Source organism: Cryptomeria japonica, chromosome 4 (assembly GCF_030272615.1).
Source record: "Cryptomeria japonica chromosome 4, Sugi_1.0, whole genome shotgun sequence".
Lineage (NCBI taxonomy): Eukaryota > Viridiplantae > Streptophyta > Pinopsida > Cupressales > Cupressaceae > Cryptomeria > Cryptomeria japonica.
The window spans coordinates 535,508,726-535,534,038 of NC_081408.1; the positions used below are offsets into that span (position 1 = coordinate 535,508,726).

The following is a 25,313-nucleotide window of genomic DNA, read 5'->3' on the forward strand; positions in this document are numbered from 1 at the left end:
AGGGTGATATATATGATTTCCAGGGTTGGTATTTCTCATTTGCCATGTGGAAATCTACTTATGAGCATGCACGAAGAGGGGTAGATTTCAGTGCTTCCAGGGGTCTTCACTTAGAAGAATGGAGAGATAAGATGAAGTTCATGTACTTTAGGCAGTTAGATTCTTTGAAGAAGAATCAAATTGATAATTTGGTTTCCTTTCTGATCCATGTCCATAGTTCACAGAAACTTATGCTAGATTGGGAGAATACTTTGGATGTTTGTTCCGATTCGTTGGATTTGATTGATGCTCAATAGGAGGCTTTGCTTAGTATTACCATGGAGGAGCTAGATTCAGTTTTGACCAGATTCTTGGAATATGCTGCTAGAGAGAGGGATGCAGGCCGGAATCTTCTAGAAGATTCCCTACTTGATGACTAGGTGTCATCCTATTGGATCACATGTTGGTGGTTCACCTTTTGATGTAAACCCTAATTAGGGCAACTTTGGGGCTGTGTTGGTATGATTTTGGCCCTTGATTCAAAATGAATCTTGGCCATTCATTTCTTTTGAGGCTCTATATAAATCCCATTGCCTCTCATTTGTAAGAGAGATTTTTGAGAATTTTTTTGTACATGCTGTAGATTTGAATAACAATCATTGAAGTTTGGTGATTTTTGTTTAAGTGTTGTATGCATTTGTGGTTCTTGTTGCCTCCAAGTTAGATTAGAACTTGCTTTCAAGTATTTAGATTGAATGAAGGAATTTGTTGAATGCAATTGTGTGGAGCTCATTTAATCCATACCACTAGCTTCTTGCTGATTGTAAGTTAGCCTTGTGTGGTCAACTGGAATTTTATGTGAACTCAACTTTAATTATTGCACTTCCATTGTTATGCATTGTCTTGATGGTACCAATGTTTGATGGTAATGATTTGAACATCTATGAAATCTACCTTAGATGATTGCACTAAGCCTGTGTCAAATTGTTCATTTGATGGTGAGACCTTGCCTAGTAGGATTCCATTGAATCATTTCATCATTTCTTGCATTCTAGGCTTTATTATAGAAATTCCTAAACCCTATTCCTTTTGTCCTTTTTAGAAATCCTTGTTAGATTAGATCAAGAGCTCAATTGCAAAGTCTCAAGTTATTGGCATAACCTATTCCAAATCCATGATAAGAAAAATTGATCCGAACAATTGTATAAGTCCCCAAGTGAAAATAGCAACATCACATCAAGCCATTGAGTTACCCACATGTCAAGAACTGATCGTAGAAACCTTGGAATCGTCTTAGTTGATTAGGTATTTAGCATCTAAGGTGATTTTGTTCAAGAGAGGGTAAAATACTTTGGTATTTTATTCTGTGTTCGTATGTGCATAAAACACACATCAACACTACCCAAAAAGAATGGGATATATGTCCAATATAAAGGTAATTTGCATGGAAGAATTTTTTAATATTATCATATATTGGGACAAACACAAAAAGTATAAGCGACATATATTGAATCAAGATTTGCTTTCTTCTACCCTCAACCAAATTAGAGTGTTGCTCAATGTTTATACATTGAGATACAACATTTGTTTAGTTCTTTCATTTTATGCATTGTTTTCTGACTGAAAAATTTCTCTTCTTTCAAAATACACGTTATTTGACTTTGTCTGTAAAAATTTTCTGCGTAGTCCTTGTAGGAGGTACTAGAAAATTCTTCAAAGATCTTGATGGATACATTTCAATAAAGTATCTGTGAAAAGTCATTAAAAGATTGATGGAATAAACATGGAGTGAATGGAATGGATAAAAGACTGCATTTAAAAGCTAATGCTCATTCTTGCCGAAAATTCTTTATCTTTTTCTTCCTTCACGTGGTCTACGATATTAATTGGTCATGTTTTTTATCCAGTGGCATTGTACAGCCCAAAGTTGGCCATCTGACTTGAATTTCTGTACCTCATAGCTTGTGAAATATGTCTAATAGCAGCTGATTGATGGCACAACAACCAGTTGACTATATTTTCTCCTTTCTGTGTCATACTGACTGAACAGTTTGCCTAATAGCAGCTGACCTACCGGTGGATGAAAAGCTTGCATGTAAAAAGCCATTCCTGAGTGTTGCAAGAATGAAAAAAATGTGCCTAAAATCCTGAATTTTTTTGGCCTGTGTGTGCTCTTACATTTTTGCAGACTTCCCAAGTTCCCATGATGCCCTCCTGACATTTTTAACAGATATTTCTGGCCTTTTTTCACAGTTGTTTACAGACATTTTTGATAGATATTTTCAGATTTGTGACTTACAACTTATAATGGCAACCCTATCTGTAATACAGATCAAAACCTTATCCATTTTGCATAAAATTTATAAGGAACTTAGTTTTTTTGGAGTTGCCAAGTTTATGCACAGTTTGTCTAATAGCAGCTGACCAACCATGCCAATTTGTCACCTGCTGTTTTTTCTTTGTCGTGTGTGCACTTACAAGTCACTAATATTTCCTTGGTTCTCTATTATTAATATTTTAGGCAATGAAATCATGGACTAGGTCACCCTTGCTTTGCTGTGTATATCTAGATCTTTATCTATTTGGTGTGCTTGAGGCAGAATGATTAGCTTAACTGTTGGTTGATTGACCCTCCCACTTTCATTATCCTTTTTCATGCCTCCAATATGTCACATATATGGTACAATTGACCAAATTATAGGTTGGCCAATCACATCTCTGTATAGCCAACATTACAAAACTTTTTTTTTTCACAACTCAAATGATTTTGTGATTCCTCACGACTGGAATAGCAGCATCCTATATATGTGACTCTTTGTTGTGATTTCTATTTTTTCTTAATATTATAGGAGCTTTGGTTGAACTTGTTGATGCCTATTGTTCTGTTAATTATTGCACGAGACAAAGTAAAGGTTTGATGTGTCTTTCCTTTTGAGGGTATATGCTATAAATGTTTGTTATGTGTATGGCTATGTTCCTATATAGAATTCATTCCTTGTAGTTAACAATAAAATCTGATTAAGTGATATGTTTATCTGTATCATAATCACAATATTCACCCTAATCTGATACAAATAAAAGGTCATGGTTTGTAACATGTTCTCTTTTGGATGACATCGTAGAGCAGGTAGGAGTGACACCAGAAGGAGTTGAGTTGCCTAGGTCTGCCGTAGATATAGAGATGCAATTAAAAATAAAAAATATAGCAGAGGAATATCGACCCAACATTCCTGTTGGACCTGATCCTAAATGGAGATACATGTGGAGGGTGGGGCCTCGACCATTGAAGACACGCTTTCAGGTTTAATCTTCACAGTACATATGGTTGGTGTTTATTTTTTAATTGCATCATCTGCATTATCACTTATATTTGGCTTCATTGTGTAGGAACTAAATTCGGAGCCTGTTGTACCAGAGGGTTTTCCAGAATGGGTTGATACAATGAATGGATGGGGCTATAAGATGATCTCTGCTGTGGAGGTTGTCCAGAGATCCTTTATTATTTCTTCCTACATTAGTAGTATGTTTTCTGTAAATTTTTTCGTATTTTTATTTGATTCTTAAATTCTTCCCAACCTTCTTTGCAATTTGTCAAATTTCTATGCAGGTTGTTGCAGAGATGGCAGCTATTGGATTTGGGCTTTCAAAAGATTCTTTTACATCGCTTATGGTAGAGGTATAGTCCAGGGTATTATCACTTTGTTAGATCTCTGAAGTGTGCTATCTTTTGGGTATTAATACTCCTGATTGTTTCGCCCTGATTTAATTCCCTGACAATTTCAGGGACCTCATTTACTTGCTCCTACAGGTAGTGATCTTTTGAGGCATGGAAAAGAAGGAACTGTATTTGCAGGTTATCATTATGATCTCAATTTTCTGACAATCCATGGTCGAAGCAGATTCCCTGGTCTTCACATTTGGTTGCGAAATGGTCAGAAGGTTGAAGTTAGTGTTCCTGTAGGGTGTCTTTTGATCCAAGCTGGCAAGCAGGTATTAGAGCTCAATTTGCACTTTTCCTTTCAACCATCAATTTTGGCTTCTGGGAACTCAAGATACTGGTTATATCATATTGATTTGGCATTTTTCTTGCCAATCAGCTTGAGTGGCTCACGGGAGGCCATTGCCTGGCTGGAATGCATGAAGTTGTTGTCAGTAAAAAGACTCTTTCAGCTATTGAAGCAGCACATCAGGCTGGACGCAGCTTGTGGAGGGTTTCTTCTACTGTGAGTGCATTGACAAATGATAATTTTAAGCTGACTTTAAGTATACAGCAAGTGCAGTGATAACTACTATCCAAGGCTGCCTATGTTAAGTTATTATGATTACATGGGGATGCCATTTCAATATTTAGAGAGTAGAAGAGCTTAGCAGTGTACAGAGTTTCTTATAATGATTTGTAAATAGGGTTCCATTTAAAAAAGTTACTTAAGTTAGATGTCACAGATTTCCTATTCTTTGCTACTGTTTGTACAACTTTCTTGTTGAAAAATGGAGGAATGATCTAAAACCTAAACTAGAAATGACTGTGAAACATTTTTCACATGGAAATGTCTACTAAGCACGTAGGTATTTTTTCTTTGTAAGAGCTGATAGTGAGCTCTAATGCCTTAGATTCACTTGGAAAACCAAAGATACCACAAGAGAGTAGAGAAAGAGGATAATTGCTTGATTATGGATGCAATAATGTTTACAATGATCTTTAATGGATGAGGCCTTGATAGGCAAGGTTGAGAGATAAGACAAGATTGTGATAATTGTCTTAATCTTATGTCATGAGACAACTAGAGATAAGATAAGATCAAATGTGTACTAGTGACTTCTAGAAAGATTTCTAAAACCCTAAGTAGACATGTGAATAGGACTTAACTAATGACTAGCTAGATAATGTGCCTTGTTCACACCGCAAAAGGGAAACCAGATAGGAAATACCCCTGTTCACATCAGCACACTCCTTAAGTGAAAATTAGGGAGAAGCAAACAAATGCAATAATTCAAATATGATGTGAGGATGGGTCTCGACTATTAGGCCATATTAGGTACCAATGTACAAAAGTTTTTTTTTTTTAATATTAAAGATAGTTCACAAAAAAGACTATACATCACCCGAGGTGTTGACTCAAGTACCAGACCAAGAAATGATGCCCAAAGATATAACAAGAACATCCTGGGATCCTATGTACAAAAGATTTTTCACAAATAGAGAAAAGAATAAAACCCCTGTGCAAAAAAGCCCTACCCCCAAAGAGAGAATGCTAGAAAACAATCATGTGCAAGTGATGAGATAAGTGATGAATGGAGGACCCAACATGAACCCCCAAGGACTACATCCATCACAAATATATAATAATATTCTCCCCATAAGAGAGAGTGGAACTATAGATTCCTCCCCATAACGAAGTAGCTCCCATGCCAATGGTGAGTGCTTGAAGGTAAAAGATAATCCAATGCTTGCAAACAAAATTCCTCCCCTTGCGAAGAAACAAGTCCAATGGTGGGTGTAAAAGAAACTCCAATTCAAGAAGAGAGATGAGGGAAGAAGTCTCATATTAGGTGTCTTTAGAAACAGATCAAGTGTCTCCATGTTAGAGTATGCCACAACAAACCCAAGTGCTACCCCAGTCAATGAAGATGGAAAATCAAGACTGTGGAAACTCATGAACAACAATGTCCAAAGACATTGATGATTTGACAAAATAGTGCAATAATTGTCATCGGAGGAAATGATCATCCTCAAGTGTTTCCTCCAAATCTGCAATATGAGACTTACAAAAGAAATCTGATATACCTGTCAAACAAGCATCCCACAAAACTAAATCTGAAAGCCTATGATAATCTTGCTGAACTGAAGTAAACTCTGAAGAAGCAGGAAAGAGGGGAGTCTCAATGAATGATTTTGCACAAGGAATCAGTGAAGGTGAAGGATCAACAATTGTCTCTGTAGGAGAAGGAGAATATGAAGAAACCTTATAATCCTTATCATATAAAGATGCATAGTGCTCCAAAATATCAAACTCCTTAATATCATTATAGTCATATGGAATATTAGCTGAATCATCAAGAGGTATTAGACAATCTGAAACATGATTATTTTGGAATGACTGCATATCACAATGTCCATATATCTCCCAAAACTTTGTTCCAAAGATCACGAGAACACTCAATGTGTATAATGGCATTCAAAGTGTCATCATCAACATGGAAACCAATCAATCACTTAATATGTTCATTTTTGATTGTTCAAATTTTTGCAAGGTGTACTTTGTTGAGGAATAAGACCATAGTTACAAGACTCAGACTCGATTCGGACTCGGCAAGCTGATTTTTGACTTGGACTTGGACTCAGCGCCCAGACTCGATAAAAACTCGGCCAAGACTTGACAAATTGAAAAACCCAATAAATTCAAAGACTTTTAACGATTTTAAACTTTTTTCATGCATTTTTTAATAAATAAACCTCAAAGACACAATTATCTCATCAAATAGAAGCTACTTTGAACACATACACAAGTTTACATTCATCACGAGTATAAATGCAAATTTTAGGCTTGAGCTGAAGGAAATAAACTAAACTAAATAACACATTATAAATATAAAGTGTCAAATGTATGCAAAATTCATGGAATATGAAATCCATGGCATCAAAAGTTCAAAACATATATCAACATAAAAGCTAGAGCCTAGAAGCCTAAGGCTTAGAGGAGCCAATATTAGTGATCACTCGACCCGCAATTGTCCTACGTGTGCACCTAAGATAGGTCCTAGAACATTCGGCAGCCATGATATCTGCTTGTGTCTCAGGCTTAGGCTCAGCCTTAGTGACATCAACATCCTCATCCACATCATCCTTGGACTCGAGGTCCTCCAATGGGTCTCCTCGTGCTCTAGCCTCCTCCTTTGCCATTGCTACTGCCTCTGCCTCTTGATCCACTTGATCAACCCATTCCAAGTCTTTATCGCTGAAAATAGGATCATCAACCTCAGTGTTCCACTTTGCCTATGGATCAACCTCCTCTAAAGTGATAGGAGATGTGTCAGTGCCCAAGATCTGTTCGTGACAGAGGCGAAGGTTGTAATGAACATACACAAGATTATTCAACCTTTGCACCGGCAACCTATTGTCCTTTTTGGAGTGAATATGCTCGAACATGCTCCAATTGCGCTCACATCTTGAAGCACTACATGGATGGCTCAAGATATGAACTGCAATCTTCTGTAGATCTAACACCTTATTGCCAAACATCTCCCACCATGCATCTGAAACAAAAAATAATAAAAATCATTTCTATTCTATAACATCTCCCACCATGCATCTGAAACAAAAAATAATAAAAATCATTTCTATTCTATAACTTTGAGTTTACGATAATGATAATAGAATCATAGATAGAAAAGTTTACGATTTAAATTTTAAACTATGCCTTGAATAGATTATTACCTAGCATCATCTGTGTTTGGTTATGTTTGCATATGTCTTGTGAGAAGAAGTCTCCTTGTGCATTCCTAAACATCTCTAACTCACGGACTATGTGTGCTTTAACTGATGAATCGAGTGACATTCGCTCTACAACTTCGTAGAGCCCTCTTTACACTTTGTCATCGGCCTTGAAATCCGAGTGAAATTGGAATGCCAAATTAAGGTAGTAGGCAGTTGCATGTATAGGCTTGTGAAGTAGATTGTGCCATCGTTGATCAATGACCTCCTGTTGTGACCACATCACACATCGCCTGTAATGTCCCCTTTTAGGATTTGCCGTAATTTAGTCCTGAGACAATAATTCCAACTTAATATGAGAATTGTAATATAAAATTTATCTAAATTGATGACATTTAATTATGATATTTAACTTAATAATTTGAATAGTTCAAGGATAGGACTTATCTTGTGCAAAGGTTCTCCCTTTCAACTTGCTATCATTTGACCATAAATCATCTTCATTTGTTTATTCTATCCTTGTTAAGATTATAAATCTGCTATTTGGTCTTCTCCAAGTCTTTTTCCATATATCTGCTAATTGATCCTTAATTCTATTCTTAATGTCACCACAAAAACTATTCTTTTATATGATATTATATAGAGGAATATCCATTCTCCTTGCTGAGGCTTAATTGAGCTATTATTCTTTTTCTGATTGAATCCCTTGGGCCCGTCTATGATCTTATTATGAATGTGATCTTAACTTTCACAGTATGTATATGTTGACTGTGTTCCTGATATTACTTCACGTATGTACACATGATATTTGCTACTAACTGAGACTATATAATATTCTTGATATATTGTTTTAGAGTATATGTAAGTTTCACTGTTTTTGATCGACCTGACTTGATCCCCTTATTTGATACGAGGCTCGTAATGGCGGTGATCTAATGATTGCTATAATAGGCTAATGCCGTTTTAGATTTTACTTGGTTGGTTCTTGTAATTAGTGTGGATATTGTGTCTGTCTATTTTTCTTTCTTAACATGCACGGAGGATCTTATGGATGGGTGGAATCACCCACTTTGCCTGCCTGAGCACTTTATTAGAAATAAATAAACGGTAATTCCCAAAATCCATTATATTTCTTATGGGAATCATATTGGCTGAGTCCCCCCTTGCTCGATATTGGACAAATGATACTCCAAGTATTTCACTTGTAATGTGCCTTCGTCTGTGCTTATCGCAACTTCACTACGAATAGTGGGCGCTGGAAAATGTTTGGCTTGTATATAAGATAATTTGTAGTTTTCTAGTATATTGAAGTGCGCCAATTCATGGGTTACATTCTGCGGTTCCTTCGATTATTGGGGTGAGGATTTGTATTGAGGGGAGCTTCTAATTCCTTATCGCCAAGTATATTGATTATTATGTACGGTGTCTTCTTCCTCGTAAAGATCACTGCCTATTCTCGTCTATTCTCCTACTTCCAGTGCCGCAAATGAACTCCCCTTTTTATATATCCCGTGGAGGGGAAAGGTTGCATCCCTCCATGGGTCCCTTTCCACGCGAAGGGATGCAAGGATAGTCTTTAGCATCACTTCGTGCGGGGTAGGGGGGGTAGTCTTTAGTATTAAATATATTTCTTTGTTTTTTATATTCTTTATGATATTTTAATCGTTTACTTTATAATACCATTCACTTATAATATCATTTACTTTATTAGACCCATTAACATTTTAACCATTTACTTTATAATACTTTCCATTATTATTTAATATATCAAATGTATTACCAATTTAATCATTTGTTTGATAATACTTTTCCTTTATTATTTTATATGTATTAAATCTATTAATATTTTAATTATTTATTAATGTTAACCTTATTTAATTAATCCATATTTAATGATTTATTTCCTCTTAGTATATTATTATTTAATAAATTTACATTGGTGATATTGTTAACTCCTTCCTTATGATAATCGATATTATTCCTTAATCGCTACTAACCATAACTGATGACTATTATCAAACTACCCATCATCTCCACTCAAACCGATATTGCGTAAGTCCCTACTAGTCATCTTTCAACCTTAGAGGAAAATCGTGAAGTCTCATAAATGAGACGATTTTCTAATATTATTAGATGTTATTTAATAAATGTTTTAATTATCGTATTTATTTAATCATAATAATCCAATGTCTAAAGAGGGGTTATGACATCGCCCCATCAAGATGGGGACCCCCATTTTTTTAGGTTTTGCCCTCTCTAGGAGTAGTCTCTCTCTCTCTATGCTCTTTTCTAGTGAGTGGAGTAGAATAGATTATCAAGCATCAGGATTCAAAGATTGAGTAAGCTAAGAAAAGTTAGGTGAAAGAAATAAAGAAGAATCATCCATAAGGTCGCCTACCTTGCCCCAATTTGAGAGCAAAAGTTTCATCAAAAACCGTCATTGGACTGAAATTGGTTTAAATGCCTTGACCCGTACCTTGCTTAGGCCCTAGAGCGAGATTTTTGTTTTTGGTCTCGTCCTTCCGAAGGTCACAGAGCGAATTTCCTATATAGGTGTTCTTAGGGGCCGAATTGATGATGCTTTCATGTGAAGAGATTGGAAAGCTTAAGACTCAAACCGATGAGGTAAAAGGAAGTAGCGAGTTTCAAGTCACGTCCTTGTAAAAAAGTCCTAAGGTGAACTGCCAAGTCTTCTCATATCTTGACCTTGTCCTTCCAAAGGACGGTGAACGAATAATGCTTTGGGTCTTGTCCTTACCAAGGACATAGAGCGAAATTCCATCAAGGACATTGAGCGAGCTTCTTCACCTAATCATGTATCTTGCATTGACTTAGACCTTGTCCTTGGATAGAGCATGAAGCGAATTTTGATATAGGGCCTGTCCTTCCAAAGGACATAGAGCGAGTTCCACTTTTGAAGCTTGTCCTTAGGGAGGTCTTAGAGCGAAAAATGCTATATAGGTCCTGTCCTTCCAAAGGGCATTGGGTGAAACCAACTGCTTACTTTGTCGTTGCTGAGGGTCCAGAGTGAACTGCTTGGCTTGTCCTTGTTGATGGTCTAGAGCGAACTTTGTTGCCTTATCGTGATTCAAGAGCGAACTTGATATTTGAAGCTTGTCCTAAGAAGTGTCATAGAGCGAAATCTACATTATTGTTCCTGTCCTTGCCAAGGAAACAAAGCGAACTGCACTATAAGTCTTGTCTTTACCAAGGACAAAGAGCGAATTTATCATATAGGGCCTGTCCTTAGAAAGGACATGGAGCGAAACACTTGTCTTGACCTTGTCCTTCCAAAGGATATAAAGCGAATTGATGAGAGCATACCTTGCAATGGTCAGCAAGTGACTTTGTTGATATAGGTCCTGTCCTTGGGAAGGACAAAGGGTGAATTTGTCGTATAGGTCCTGTCCCTAGCAAGGACATAGAGCGAAATCACCATCTAGAGCGAATTGTATATACCTTGCATGAGACCTAGAACGAAATTCAATAAGGCAAGCATTTGGGCGCCTAAACTAATTCAAAAATTCGAATTGGTAGAAGGGAGAACAATGAATTATCAAGTCGGCCAGCATCAAAGAAGGATAATTTATATTTTTGTTTACACTAGATCAAGTCGGCCTTGTATCCCAAAAGACACATCCTTACCCTAGGTCGCATATATAAGGGAGCTCAAAAGATCATTTTTACATCAAACCAAAACATTATCTTTTTCTATTAGCGAATTTTGTTAGCAGGTTGAGCGAACTTCTCCAGCAATCAGCAAATTTCAAATTTCAAAGACAGCGAAGTACATTAAGGAAGGAGAATTCAATCATTAGCAAGGCAAATTTACACTAAGAAGCAGCAACATCATTCTCACAAGGGCGAACTCTAGCAGATTGGAAGGCAAAATTCATCATTTGAGCAGAAAAAGACTAAGGAGACAGTGAATTCTTGAGCATTAGCAGTCACACCATTAATCAGATTTTAAGGTTAAAGTTCTAAAATCAGAGGTAAATCATGGCAGCACCTAAGACAAGTGGATCATCCTCAAGGCAGGCCCTCATCAAAGAAGATCAGAAGAGCGATGATTTGGAGACCAAGATTACATCCCGGTGGAGCAACATTGGAGATACAAATCTTGGAAATTTCAATGTGAAGAAGTTTCGTGAGGCACCATACATTGGCAAACCATCACCTATAGCCAAGAGGATAATAGAGAGCGACATCATCAGGGAAGCCAACTTTCCTCCTGCAGTTAGATGTGATGAATTGATGATTGAATGCGCCAAGCACTATGATTCACACTCAAGGACAATTATGGCCGAGGATGGAACTGTTCTTGCCTACCTATTAGAAAGGGCCATAAGTGAAGCCTTCCATCTACTAGAATAGAGGGACATGATCTATAGAAGCCTAGAAGGAGCAAAATCGATTTATAAAGATGATCCTGATGCATGCCTATCAATCATCAATAGGGATTGGTTGCAAAAGAGTAGACCTCGCCTGAACAAGATACCTAATGGGCCACACCGAATTGACTTTCAAAAGGAGTTTAGGGATTTAATCACCCTGCTTGGCCGAGTTGTAGGTGCTCCTCAAGCCTTTTGTTTTGACAAGTGGATGTTCTTTTTCATTCAAATAATTATTCAAGGGAAAGGAATGATTAATTGGGCAAGAATCATTAGTAATTGCCTAGATGTACAATTGAGAAGGTTAATTCCTACAAAGTCATTCCACATGAGCTCATATATCATATATTCTCTAGCAAGGAGTTATGAATATGAGGGGCTACCACACAAAGGTAGAGTTGGAAGAGGGCCCGAAGAGATAAGGGTTTGTGATTCTTATGAAATATTGCACCACCCACCTAAACAACACTATAGATTGGTCAATGATACTTTCACGATGCACATCACCAGGACTCTACAAGGTGGGATCCATCAAAGATTGTCTCCGGAGGCACAAGAACTTGTCAAACAATATGGTGCGTGGTTTATTCAGTTTCCCAAATTCACATATATAAGGATCCAAGGATGTCCTCCTCCTTATATGTTGCCACTTTATCCCACAGATAGGATAGTACTTCTCGAAGTGACAAGACAATTGTTAGCATGCACCCGATCCTTGAGATACAAACATGGAGCTGTCATCACTAATTCCATTTCACTTGGGAAATCAATAGAAGTTTGCCCTTCCCTTCAAATAGCTGAAAGTGTCGAGCCAGAGTTATCTCTTTATTTGTTTACACCATTTGCTTCTAGAGATAACTTTGATCCCTATGGTAATGTAGAAGAAATGGCCGGAAGGAAGTATAGGCATGTGTTTCAAGTAGAAGATTTTTGGATGAATGCACAAGATGACTTCAAGATAAAGAAGAAGATGTACTCCCGGCTGTCCCTTGATCTCATCAGGAAATGCAAAATCTATAGAGTGGCCAATCAAGCACATGATAGTGGTCGATATATCCAATCTACCTATGAGAAGGAAGATAAAGAAATAAAGATTGATTGGAATGAGAAGGAAGTCATAGATTTGAGAGAATTGATGAATCAAGTTTTAACTTGCACATAGAGATGGGTAGATACTCAACATCAGAAATTGAAGGAGCAAGATGTGACAATGACATTTAATTTGGAGACAAGGACAAAAGAAGAAGAAAGGGCAAGTGTCAGTGAAAACACTTCTCATTCCAAAGGTTCAAAAAGGAAGAATGATCAAGGAAAGAAGGAGACTTCCAAGAAGAAGCAAAAGACAAATTCTGATCAACGTTCTAGTGCTTCTTCTAGACATGAGAAAGAAAATCAAGGTAAAGATCAAAGAATAGATGAAGGCATGGTCCACGAAGTAGATGAATCAATAGAATCTACAATACAAAAGGACAAGAATGATGGGCAAGATAAAAGAAAAATGCTACAAGAATCATCAAATCTAGCCCTTCATATCCAGATTTGTGATGATGAGGAACAAGGAGACAATAATGAAGTAACTTCCCCTCCCAGGATTGAACTATTGCTTGAAGAAGTGCAAGTAAGAGAAGGAAGATCCTCTATTCCCGAATGGCTCAAAGAGAGGCTTACCAAATAAGTGATAGAGGAAGAAGAAGAACAAGCATTTGATTTAGAAAGTCTTCTAAAGGGACCCCAAGAAGTCATTGAGAGAAAGAAAGCTCCAAAGATGTCTAAGATAATAAAGGATGACGTAGGTTCTAGAAAGATACAGATTACCACTCCAGCGGTAGATAAATATGAAGATGAGATTATGGAAGAAGAATATGATTTGGAGACATTTGACTTAGGTCCACTCACTTCTGAGCAAGCCATGGAGGAAGCAACCGACTCAGTCAAGGCGGTCAATGAAAAGTTAAAAGCCGAAATAGAGAAGAACAAAAGGTTAGAAAAGGAGGTGAATGCATGGAGGAACTATGTTCAACAATTTCAGCAACCATTGACACATCGAAGTCTGACGACCACACCACCTCCCTTGCTTCCCGCAGAGTCAGTTGATCACATAGAGAAAATGAGGAACTCAGCACAACTTCTAGAGGCATGGATCAACAAATCCTTCACAATGGCTAATGAGTTTATAAGAAATATGATGAAAATATTTGGTAGAGCCATTCGAGTTCTTGAGATAGTTCATAACCTCATGGTGATAGTTGATGCCTTCACTCATGCTAAGGACGTCACCATTTCAGTATTGCAAGCAATAAGGAAGCATCTAGATAGATATAGGCACAAGAAGGGGTAATTAGAAAAGAATCAACTCCTAATTTGTTACAGTGGTTGACCTTGCTTCAAATGAAGAAAATCCTTTTTGAAGATGTGAGTAACAGATGTAGTCCAGTCGAAGATACAATTCATCCTATTCATGACAAGATAATTGAGGTGATATGCATCATTCTTGACTAAAGGGCGGAATTTGAAACAGATGTGGACATTCATGAACTGGAGGGGAGGATAAAAGTTATCTTTCGGGGAGAAGGTGGACTGATCATAGAGAAACAGTTAGATCTTATGCATACCACTATGTTCCTCATTGATAAGACAAAAGAACTTGAGCATGGATGGGAGGTCACACTTCTTGCAGCCTTTGATGAAGTAATCCACCTAGAAGAACGTATGAAGAATCTACCTGAGATTCCAATTTCTGATGTTGAAAGCATGACGTCTAGATTCATTGAATATGCTAGAAAGGTGAATGAAAAAGGAAACAAAATTCTAGAAGAAAGTTTGTTATGAGCCCACTTGGCATTTCATTTCCCTATTGGAGGATGCTTCCTCGATTTCCGTGTCAGCACATGTTTTCTTATTGGTTGATTCATGATGATGATTACCTTGATAGGGTTTTCATTTGTATTAAACCCTAATTAGGGTTTGGCCCTTGATCTTCATTCAATCTCGACCCTTCATTGTAGTTGGGAGTCCTATATAAGCTCCACTCATTTCATTTGAATAGGTTAGTAATAATAATAAGGATAGCAATGTTAATGATGTTAGTAATAGCAATAGAGTAGAAGAGAGAGTAATAGTGCTAGAATATTGGCAAGAGAAAGACTCAAAGAATTGTTGTTGTTTGGCTTTTGGATCTATAAAACATTGAAGTTATGGTGTATTTGTTCAATCCTTGAAGCTTATTGCATGGTTCTTTTGTCATCTCAATTCAATCTTTTATGCTAGTTTTAGTGTTTAGATTACACTATGGAATGTTGCATTTGATATATTGTGAAGCTCGTTATCCATACCACTAGCTTTCTTGTTGATTGTAAGCGAGCCTTGTGTGGTCAACTGGAACATTTGAAAGTGTTAAGTTCGATTATTGCCTAATCATTGATATGCATTCAATTGATGGTGTCTATGGTTAGTAGTGATTTGAAAATCTTCAAACATCCTTAGAAGATTGCACTAGTTTTAGTGAAGTTGTTTGTGTATGGCAGAGCTATTACTAGTTGGGTTTCACTTGTGTCATCTCTTCATTCATTCATTTTAGAATAGCTTAGGATTCCTCTAAACCCTCATCTTTTGCCATTTTTTGGGTAATCATTTAGTAGTCTTAGGAGAAAATCCCATTTCATACCATCTGCCAATCACTTCATGAGATCTTTTCGAACCATAAATGCCCCTCGATGAAACAACAAACACAACGACCAACTAAGCTTATCCACACGTAGTGATCCTACATATATGAACCTTGGAGTCTTTTTGGGTGATCCTTAAGCTAAATCTTCAGCATCCAAGAGATTTTATTCAAGAGAGGATAAGATACTTATGGTTATTTATTCTGTGTTCGCATGTGCCTAAACAACACATCAACACCTCCCATTTGGGACCATACTTAGCATGATTCCCTGAATAAATGGCTCTAATGGCACAATAAGAGGCTCTATGAATTGTGATCACAAGTTGAAACATTAAGCTTTAAGTTTTAAGTTTTACATAAATAGGTGTGAATAAAAATAAGGAAATGAAATGGAAATGAGAACAAAAATATAATAGATAATCACCCGCACAATCTTCTTGGCCAGTTGCCAAAAGCTATGCTCATAAAAGACCCAATCTCTCAATCCTTGCAGTGGTCTTTGCATATGATGATGCCGTCCACTCACTTACAAACATGCGTTTCAATCCGGCCTTGGACTGAAGCAAGGATTGCAACGTGATAAAATTTGTTGCAAATTGGGTAATTCCTGGACGAGCCAACTCTTTCTTATTTGTGGAATTTCTCATAAGGTTGAGGACCCAAGCATGATTATATATGTATTTACAAATATTCCTTCCAGTCTCTACACAGGTTTTAATCCATGGAATTTTGCCAAGATCCTTCAATATGAGGTCAATGCAATGAGCAACACAAGGGGTCTAAAACAAGGTGGAGTGCCTTTCCATAAGAAGTTTACCTCCAGAAACATAATTTGCTGCATTATCTGTCACTATTTGCACCACATTCTCCTCACCCACGTCCTCCAATACTTCCTCCAACACCCCACAAAGATACTCAACATTTTTTATATTCCCTGAAGCATCAATTGACTTCAAGAACACTGTGCTACTTAAGCAAAAAAATAAATTTAGTAAAATAAAAATTAAAAAACTTAATCACTAAATCAATAATAAATATACTTTACAAAATACAAAGTACAATTACGTGATGAGGAGACAAGAAAATTCAGCAATGTTCTATTTCTTCTGTCAGTCCAACCATTAGTCATGATGGTGCAACCCTTCCTCCATATGTCATGTTACTTAACAATTTTGGCTTTAACATCAGCCACCTTTTGACTCAAAATAGGGCCTTTTATCTCCTCATCATTAGGGGCTTTGAATCCTTGACCACAAACAGTAATGGCATCTACCATGTTTTGCCAATATGGAGACCTAAAACAAATTAAATAAACGGAATAAGTATTTACTATTAAGGATTTAGCTTTACTTGTAACTTTAAATATTAAAATAATGAATATTGCATACTCTTAAATTCTCAATTTCTTAAAAGCAAAAAAATTAAGACGTAGAAATCAAAATACTAATGGATACCTCATTGAATGAAATGGAACGTTGTTGTAGAACCAAAAGTCTCCAATTGCTATTTTCGCAGTGTTGATGTGTTTTTTATGCACATAACAATACAAAATAAATTGCCAAGATAATTTACCCTCTCTTGAACAAAATCACCTTAGATGCTAAGAATGAGATCAACTAAAATGATTCCAAGGTTTCTACATGTCAGGTCTTGACGAGTGGGTAAGTTCAGTGGTTGATGTGAATTGCTGTGTTTCACTTGGGAACTTACGCAAATGTTTGGATTATCATGAATGATGCGGAATAGGTGTGCTGACAACTTAAGATTTATTAATATGGCTCTAGATTTACTTCTTACTAAAAAAGGGGGAAAAATAATAGGGTTCAGGAAATCTATTCTAAGCCTAGGAATGTAGGAAATGATGAATGGATCTAGTGGAATCAAACCAGGCAAGGTCTCACAATCAGGTATTGACACAAGCTTAGTGCAATCGTCTAAGGTATACTTAAAGATTTCAGGCTATCACCATCAAACGTTGACACCATCCAAGTTGATGCTTGTCAAGGGACGTGTAATAGCTGAAGTTAAGCTTACTCAAATTCCAGTTGACCACACAAGGCGCACTTACTAGCGGCAAGAGGCTAGTGGTATGGACTAAGGATTCCACACAAATAAATTCAACAAATCTTCCACTCAATCTAACATACATGAAAATAAATTCTAATCTAAATTCTAATCTAACTTGGAGGAATTGAGAACCATGAATGCAAATACAACACTTGAAGAGCAAAATCACCAACAATTGAACAATGATTAGGATTCAAATAGCTGTAGCATATACCAACAATTCTACAAAAACTCTCTCTTACAAATGAGAGACAAGGAGGCATATATAGAGTCTCTTACAAAATGGATGGCTCAGATTGATCTAAGATCAACGATCGAGATCATGCCAACAAAACCCTAGAATTGCCCTAATTAGGGTTACATAAAAAATGGCGCCACCAACATATGGCCCAATGAAAAGATACCTAGTCATCAAATAGGGAATCTTCTAGAAGATTCCTCCCTGCATCTCTCTCTCCTAGCATACTCCAAGAATCTAGCCAATACTGAATCTAACTCCTCCAAGGAAATGCTAGGCAAGGTATCTTGTTGTAAATCAATCACGTCCAGTGAATCCGAGCAAGCATTCAAAGTGTTCTCCCATTCTGGGATGAGCTTCTGCGAACTATGAACATGAATCAACAAAGAGACCAAGTCATCTATCTGACTCTTCTTCAAAGAGTCCAACTGGCAAAAATACATAAATTTCATCGTCTCTTAATTCGGCTAAGTGTGAACCACTAGCATCACTAACATCAACACCCAATAATTCCTCAGTCGAGGCAAGGATCTTCATTTGAATGTCCTGAATTAATCCTTCCATCTCCATACAACTCGACTGGGCGTTCTCATAAGTTGATTTCTTCACGGCTAGTGAACAATACCAGCCATGGAAATCATATCTGTCTCCACTGTGCACAATGTTCTCGTTGACCAAGGTGGAATCAGGAATCTTCTTCAAAGCCTGGAGGCATGGAATAGTCATCTCTTGGATAGGTCGGAATTCTTTCCAAACTCCCTCCAAATACTGGATTTTGAATACAAGCCTTGTTGTCCTATCATATGCATGAACAAACTGAGTAAGGAAATCATCTGCCTGCTTTCTTGTGCTCTCAATCCACTTTTCCACCTCCGAGTGTGTACCTCTCGCTACCTCACAGTATGAATGTATTCCATGGTCAACTGTAATAGGGGAAATAAGGGTGGGATTTTCATGCCTTGTCCTTGCAATACTCTCTGAGTCTAATATTTTCTTCTCTGTACCTTTCTTTCTCCGCAACCTCTCTGCCTAACTGATGAGGAGGTATGATAGAAGTTGGTGGGAACTTATGAATGAACTCCTTTTCACCAACTAACAAAGTGTGAGGAACTTGTGGTTTGCTGCCCTCTCTTTCTTCATTAAGGGACTGAATTTTATAGTTGATACCATTCTTGAAAAATGAGTATGAGTTCTTTTCACCATCATATTGTGCTTTCCTGTCAAATTGCCAAGGTCTTCCTAAAAGCAAATGACAAGCATCCATAGGTAGTATATCACACAAAATCTTATCTTGGTACTCACCAATGTTAAACTCTACCCATGTTTGTTCACTCACCAATACATGCTGCCCTTTTTCCAACCATGTGACCTTGTAGGGCTCATTGTGCTGTATTCTAGGTAGATGAAGTTTTGTAGCAGCTTCTTCTGATATGATGTTATCAGTTGATCCTGAGTCAATGATAACTTTGCACATTTTTCTTTGGATCTTACATTTGATCCTGAAAAGAGCTTTCCTTTGAGACATATCTTTCTGAGATGGCTCTTTCATGAGGATCCTCCTGATCATGAGGTTTTCCCCTTCTTCTGATGGTAGACACCTTTGAATTGGTGTGGTTTCCTCTTGCACAAAATGGACTCTCTTATCACCTCCTTGAGATGAACTTGGCTTCTCTGGGCATCTATATGCTGGATGGCCTAGTTTCTAACAGTTATAACACTTCATGGTGGAGAAGTATGAACCTCTTCCAGGTCCATTAGATCTACCCCTTCCTGGGTTGCCTGATCCCCTACCCCTATAGTTGGGTTTTCTTTGAGAATCCCCGCTTTGCTCAATAAGCTTAGACTCTCCCTAGGACCTATGATCTGTGTATCTTCCCCCAAAACTGCCTCTATGACTGCCTCTGTTTCCTCTGCCTCTGCCTCTACCATTCTGTTCTTGTTTCTTCTTGTTTCTCTCTTCTACCTTCAGTGCTAATTGATAACACTTCTGTAATGTGTTGGGACATCATAAGCTTAACTCTTCCTGAATATTCCATCTTAACCCATTGAGATACCTAGCTACTCTAACATTTTCATCTTCTTGTACCTTAGATCTAAGGCATAGTTTTTGGAATTCTTCAGTGTAACTACTGAGATCTAGGTCTTTTTGTCTCAAGTTTTGTCTCTTCTTATGTAACTGGATTTCATAATCTTCAGGAATGTAGGTGTCTTTGATTTTAGTTACCATTGTCTTCCAGGTGGCTATGGGTTTCTTTCCCTCTTTCACCCTTTCCTCTTGGATGAACTTCCACCAAGTTAAGGCTGCCCCTCTCATTCTGGATTTGGCTACCTTCACTTTTTGTGCTTCAGTGATTCCATCACATTCAAAGTGATTCTCTAGACCCTCTATCCACTCCATTAGTGCTTCTGGTTCCATCTTGCCACTGAAAAGGGACACTCCATCTAGGGCCTTTCCAGTCAAAGCTTTCAAAGCTTGTAAAAAGGTTTCTTGTTCTCTATCCAAGATTGGATCTGGTTCTGGGACTTCTTCCTCTAAGGTTTCCTTCTTATCTTCAGCATTTTCTACTCTCTCACTGACTTCTTCAGTCTTGACTTCTACTTGGTTCAACTTTTTTTCAAGTTGTTGTAATCTTTCCCTAAGGAGTTTATTTTCTTCAACCTGATCCTCCATCCTCTTTGCTAACTCTGCATTGGTCACCATGTTGTTGGTGTTGTCTCCCACTGACTCACTACCTGACATGTGCTAATCTCTCAACCCAAATCTGAATTGGCTCTGATACCACTATGATCAGGAGGTATGATAGAAGTTGGTCTTTCTTTGAGGTTGGTGGGCTTTTGTTCTCAATGAGCTTCCCAAATCAATCCCTAGGCACAAATGGGATTCTTCTAAACCTTTCTCCTATCTCCTCCTCTCTATTCAACACTGCTTGCACCCTATTGTATTGTACATCACTCCTCCTTACCTTCCATGCTAAGGCATTCAAATCTGAACTGAGGTCCTCTTGTGTGTCACCAAAAATGAACAAGTTTGGTTGTCCAACTGGCTGAATCTCCTCTCTTCCAGGAATGGGCAACTGTTGGAGAACCATGGTTTACCTAACCTTGTTTGCACCTTTAAGGATTTCAATCATATTAATGTGTTGATTGAGCATCTGGACAGGTCTGCAAAGTATGATGACTGTCCTTCACCTTTCAAGAATGAAAATTTTCAAGTTGGGTGCAAAGAGTGTTGTTCTACTCAAGGCAACTTCTAGGTTCAAATGGTCATTTTGATCAAATGACTTAATGCAATGCTGTGAAGCTTGTAGTAGGGTGTCTCAGGTCTTATCTTATCAGTTTTGATGATTTGAAACGATCATTTACTTCTCCTTCCTTACCGATTTCATGAAATTGTCAAATTGACCCCAGAAAGGCTACTAGAATTAGCCCTAGTTTTTAGTGAAATTTGTTCACCCTGCTCAACCTGCTAAACTTCATGGAAAACCCTTGGAGATGTGGCCAATTGATGATGAAAACTCAAGGATTTTTGCTATGGCAAGTACTGTACGGACTGTTTGAGGACTGTCCCACAAAATAGGCACTTTTCAAGGGTTTTTGAAGGTTTTAGTGAGGGTTTGCAAATTAAAGGTCTTCTCCATGATGCTAGACCCAATTTAAAAGTTCAAACCTTGCTATGACATCTACACAACACTCCCAAGGATTCAAACCTTATCTTAGAATGTTGTCATTATATCAAACAAATGCCATGTGACTGCTTTTACACAGGAAAAACAGTCTAGAGGACTGAGACAGCAATGTTTTTAATGTTTTGCATGCATTTTCAACATTTGTAAACCAAATACAATGAAAGTCTATCAATTATAGATGCCACAACGACTTGACATAAGTTGGAACATCCTGCAAAGCAAATAGGAAATGATTTTTGATGACTGTTGCTCATACACCCGCCATCACTGCATTTTGACAGTCTTAAAACTGATTACAACTTTCTTTCTTGTTTAATTTACTTTTTCACTCTATCCCTTGCCTGCAAAAAGGTGTTAATGGCAAGGTAAAACAGTACATATAGCCCCTTCAAGGTCTTGTAAGTTTGAACACTTAAAAGATGCCACAAAACATGACAGCAATATAAAACTGTGACAGAGAATACACTTTTCTAGGATCCTTATTTAGGTCCTTTACAATCAAATTGTGCATCTTGTCTTCTTAGCATTGAAAACACTTGTAAATACATTCCCATGATGCAGAAAAAAAAAGGAATCCATCATTCCATACTGTCCTTTAGGAAGGTTGGCAATGAGGTTTTAACAGTGAAACAGTGACACACTGTTTTACAGTCTGATTACACCTTTGCTTCTTGCATCCAACCAAGTCATGAGAGAGACAAGGATGGTAAAAGGCAATGATAACTCTTGCCAACTTAATTCTTCTTCAACATTTCAAAAGTACAGTGCTATGAACAGCAAAGTACCATTCAAACAAATTTAAGAATACCCAAGCCAAGTTGTTCACTTCACATACTTGCCATGGGCTTACAAACACTTGTGCATTGCTAGAAAAGGAAAATAGTTGTATGATACATTATGTACAAAGGATCCAAAAAATTTCCTCAAAGCCATGGATGAAGAGACTTTGAAGAAATTAGTTGGACCATGAATGTTCTTCCATTGGAACCACAAAACAATGCCTTTCTCAAGAGCACTTCAAACAAAACCTGTTCCAAATCACTACTCAAACATCAAAGGAGATCACACCAATTAAAAACAGGAGTAGTACGGACTCATGAAGCCATGGTACGGACTGTACTCACAAAAGTGCAGGAAACTAGTTAAAACTCACAAAAAACAAGAGCAAAACAAGTATTTCTCTTACTTTTCCAACATGAACCACACATACAATGATGGGAACATGGTTTTTATACATGTGCCAACTTATTGAAGCCTTTGTACGGACAAGTACAGGCTGGAACTAACCAAAACCACCAAGAGTCACTTTTTGGCACTTTTTGACAGCTTTTTGACAACTTTTGACAACTATTGTTGCTCAAAAAGTTACATTTTGACTCCCGGTGACTTGGCACTCAAACCAATGACTCAACATCATTAGAAACACTAAATAAACATGCTCCAATGCCTTTCAAGGCTTTACAACATCAAATATTCAAAAATGCTCATTTGGACCCAAAATTGACAGTTTTTGGCCCACTGAGCAAAAAAACAAAAATCTTGGAAACTCTTAAACAACAATGAGTTCCAAGCCTTATTACACCACAAAACAAACCTATTAAACCTACTAGAAGCTTAAAATAAACACACATGCTTAATTTGCAATAAAATGCTATACCTGCTAGGATTTGAGCATTCAGGTGCTCAGGTGCTCCTGCACCACTAACCTTGCATCGATTCCTTGGAGGTTTTCACCAATCTCCTGGAATTTCTGTATTCTGGATGTACGACCAAGGGCAACTGAAGTGATCTGGAAATCCATAGGAGTAGCAATGTTCGCTGTCATGCCTGCAATAGGAACAACAATCTGTGCAATCCGCATTCCTGTCTCATCTCTAGCTATGTGCGACAAAATCTCTGCTCTCTTGGGCTCCTTCCCCTTAGCACTTTTAGCTAGTTAGTCATCAATAGGTTGCACCTCTATCATTTGTTTACTTTTCTCCATACTTCTCATCAGCCATTCAGGAATAGTGACCATCTCCATACCATCATCGAGACATTTCTCGATCAAGTCCTTCCAATGCTGAAATAACATCATCATTATCATCAGGATTATACCTGGTCCAATCATATACCTCATTTCCCAAACTAACTTCCAAAAGGACAATAGGGGATTCCGACTGATCATTATTCTCATTCGGAGGTGCAGATGTCGCCGTGGCATGGAATTCTTGAATATTCTTTGGTAGTATCACTGTGTTGAAACACTGCTGAGTCTCCTTATTCTGTTCTGTTACTTCAATCACTTCGATTGATGAGACACTGGGAGGGGGTGAAGGAATGATAAGTGGAGGAATGATAGTCTTCTGTTTCTTCTTCACCTCCTCAATCTTCTTCCCTCTGGCCTTGATTTCTCCAGGCATGTTCTTCCTTCTCTTGGGAGCTTGACTCTCTTCATCTACATGAATCCCGATATCATTGACAGTCCTCTGATCATCCTCGGAAGTAGACTCTTCCGGCTTCATCCTTTCATAAGTGAAGGGAACACCCATGTCAACTAACTTATTCATCTGTATATCCACCCATAGGCGGGAGAAATTCAAGACCTCTCTCATCAATATATTCATGTCAATCTCTTCTGACTCTGACCAATTAGGCAATACGATTGCCTTCTTCATTTCACTCTCATATTGTGGATGTGTATGATCTCTATCATCTAATACCTAATCAGGAATGAGGAAAAGTCCACACTTCCTCATGAAATCCACTGACATTCTGGACCACATTCTTCTCTTCACTGCTTGCTCGTCCATCAGGTTAGCCCAATAATCTTCTATGTCAACCTTGTGAGTGAACTTCTCTCCTCTGATCCTTCCGACCTTCTTGTCTGGATCAAATCTTTCTCTCTTCTTGTAGCAAATCGATAGAATGCAAACTCCTCACTCGTAGTGCTAGTGGCTATGGCGGATTGGCAAACCTCCGACGTCTTTCCAACTGAAATAGGGAATGTCATTCCTGTCCTGTGCTTCTCTCTCTGGATAACATCGAACTCTAGAAGCTGTCTCACCACTTCCAACAATATCATTCTGTCGGTTGGATACCTAGGAAGTTTGTAGGGTTCAGATTGAAACCCATGAATCTTGAGATATGTGAATGTGGGAAACTGCATAGACCACAATCCATATTTTTCTATTAACTTTGTTGCCTCCTTGGACAATCTTTTGTGGATTCCGCCTTGCAGCATCCGTGTGATGTACATAGTGAATGCATCATTCACTCTCTTATAGTCTTCAATTCTATGCATGCTTAGTTGGGGGTAGCATTCATAACTCTTGAATTGTCCTTGCCCATTCCCGACTTCACCGTTGCATATTAATCCTCTGTATGAAACAAACCGTGCAAGCAGGTACATCAGGTAAGAAGTCATGGCGAATGACTTGGACCGCTCTACATTCCTCAGCTGAAAATCCAGATTGTCACTTATAATTTTGGACCAATTCACTGGCGTTCCTCTAAGACAATCCTGGATGAAGTAGAACATCCATCCATCAAATATTGCTCCGTGTGGCATCCCCATCACTCTGTTGAGTAGGAATATCAAATCACTATATTCCTCCTTAAAATCTATGCACATAAGTGTCTTGGGAGCCTTGGAATGATGAGACCTAGGCTCAATCATCCACTCTTTGTTAATTAAATTCTTGCATACACCCATCTTCTTGGTGTATCTTTTTTGCATAATCCTCCTTGGTCACATCTTTCATGTTTGTTCCGTGTGGAATTCTGAACACCTCTGCAATAGCATCCTCAACAAGGTAGGCGATGACAACGCCCTTAGGAGTCTCAATCATTCTTGTGAACGCATCGTAACATC

At 37.9% G+C, this 25,313-nt stretch overlaps 1 protein-coding gene across 1 annotated transcript in view; it reads left to right on the forward strand.

Moving 5' to 3' along the window:
• Positions 1–25,313, forward strand: part of LOC131044120 (uncharacterized) — a 99,158-nt gene that overhangs the window by 35,623 nt on the left and 38,222 nt on the right. Inside the window, exons 2-6 of the mRNA XM_057977374.2 lie at positions 3,107–3,280; positions 3,367–3,459; positions 3,587–3,655; positions 3,763–3,969; positions 4,077–4,202. Coding sequence (XP_057833357.1) covers positions 3,107–3,280; positions 3,367–3,459; positions 3,587–3,655; positions 3,763–3,969; positions 4,077–4,202 — 669 coding nt within the window. The remainder of the gene's footprint in view (positions 1–3,106; positions 3,281–3,366; positions 3,460–3,586; positions 3,656–3,762; positions 3,970–4,076; positions 4,203–25,313) is intronic.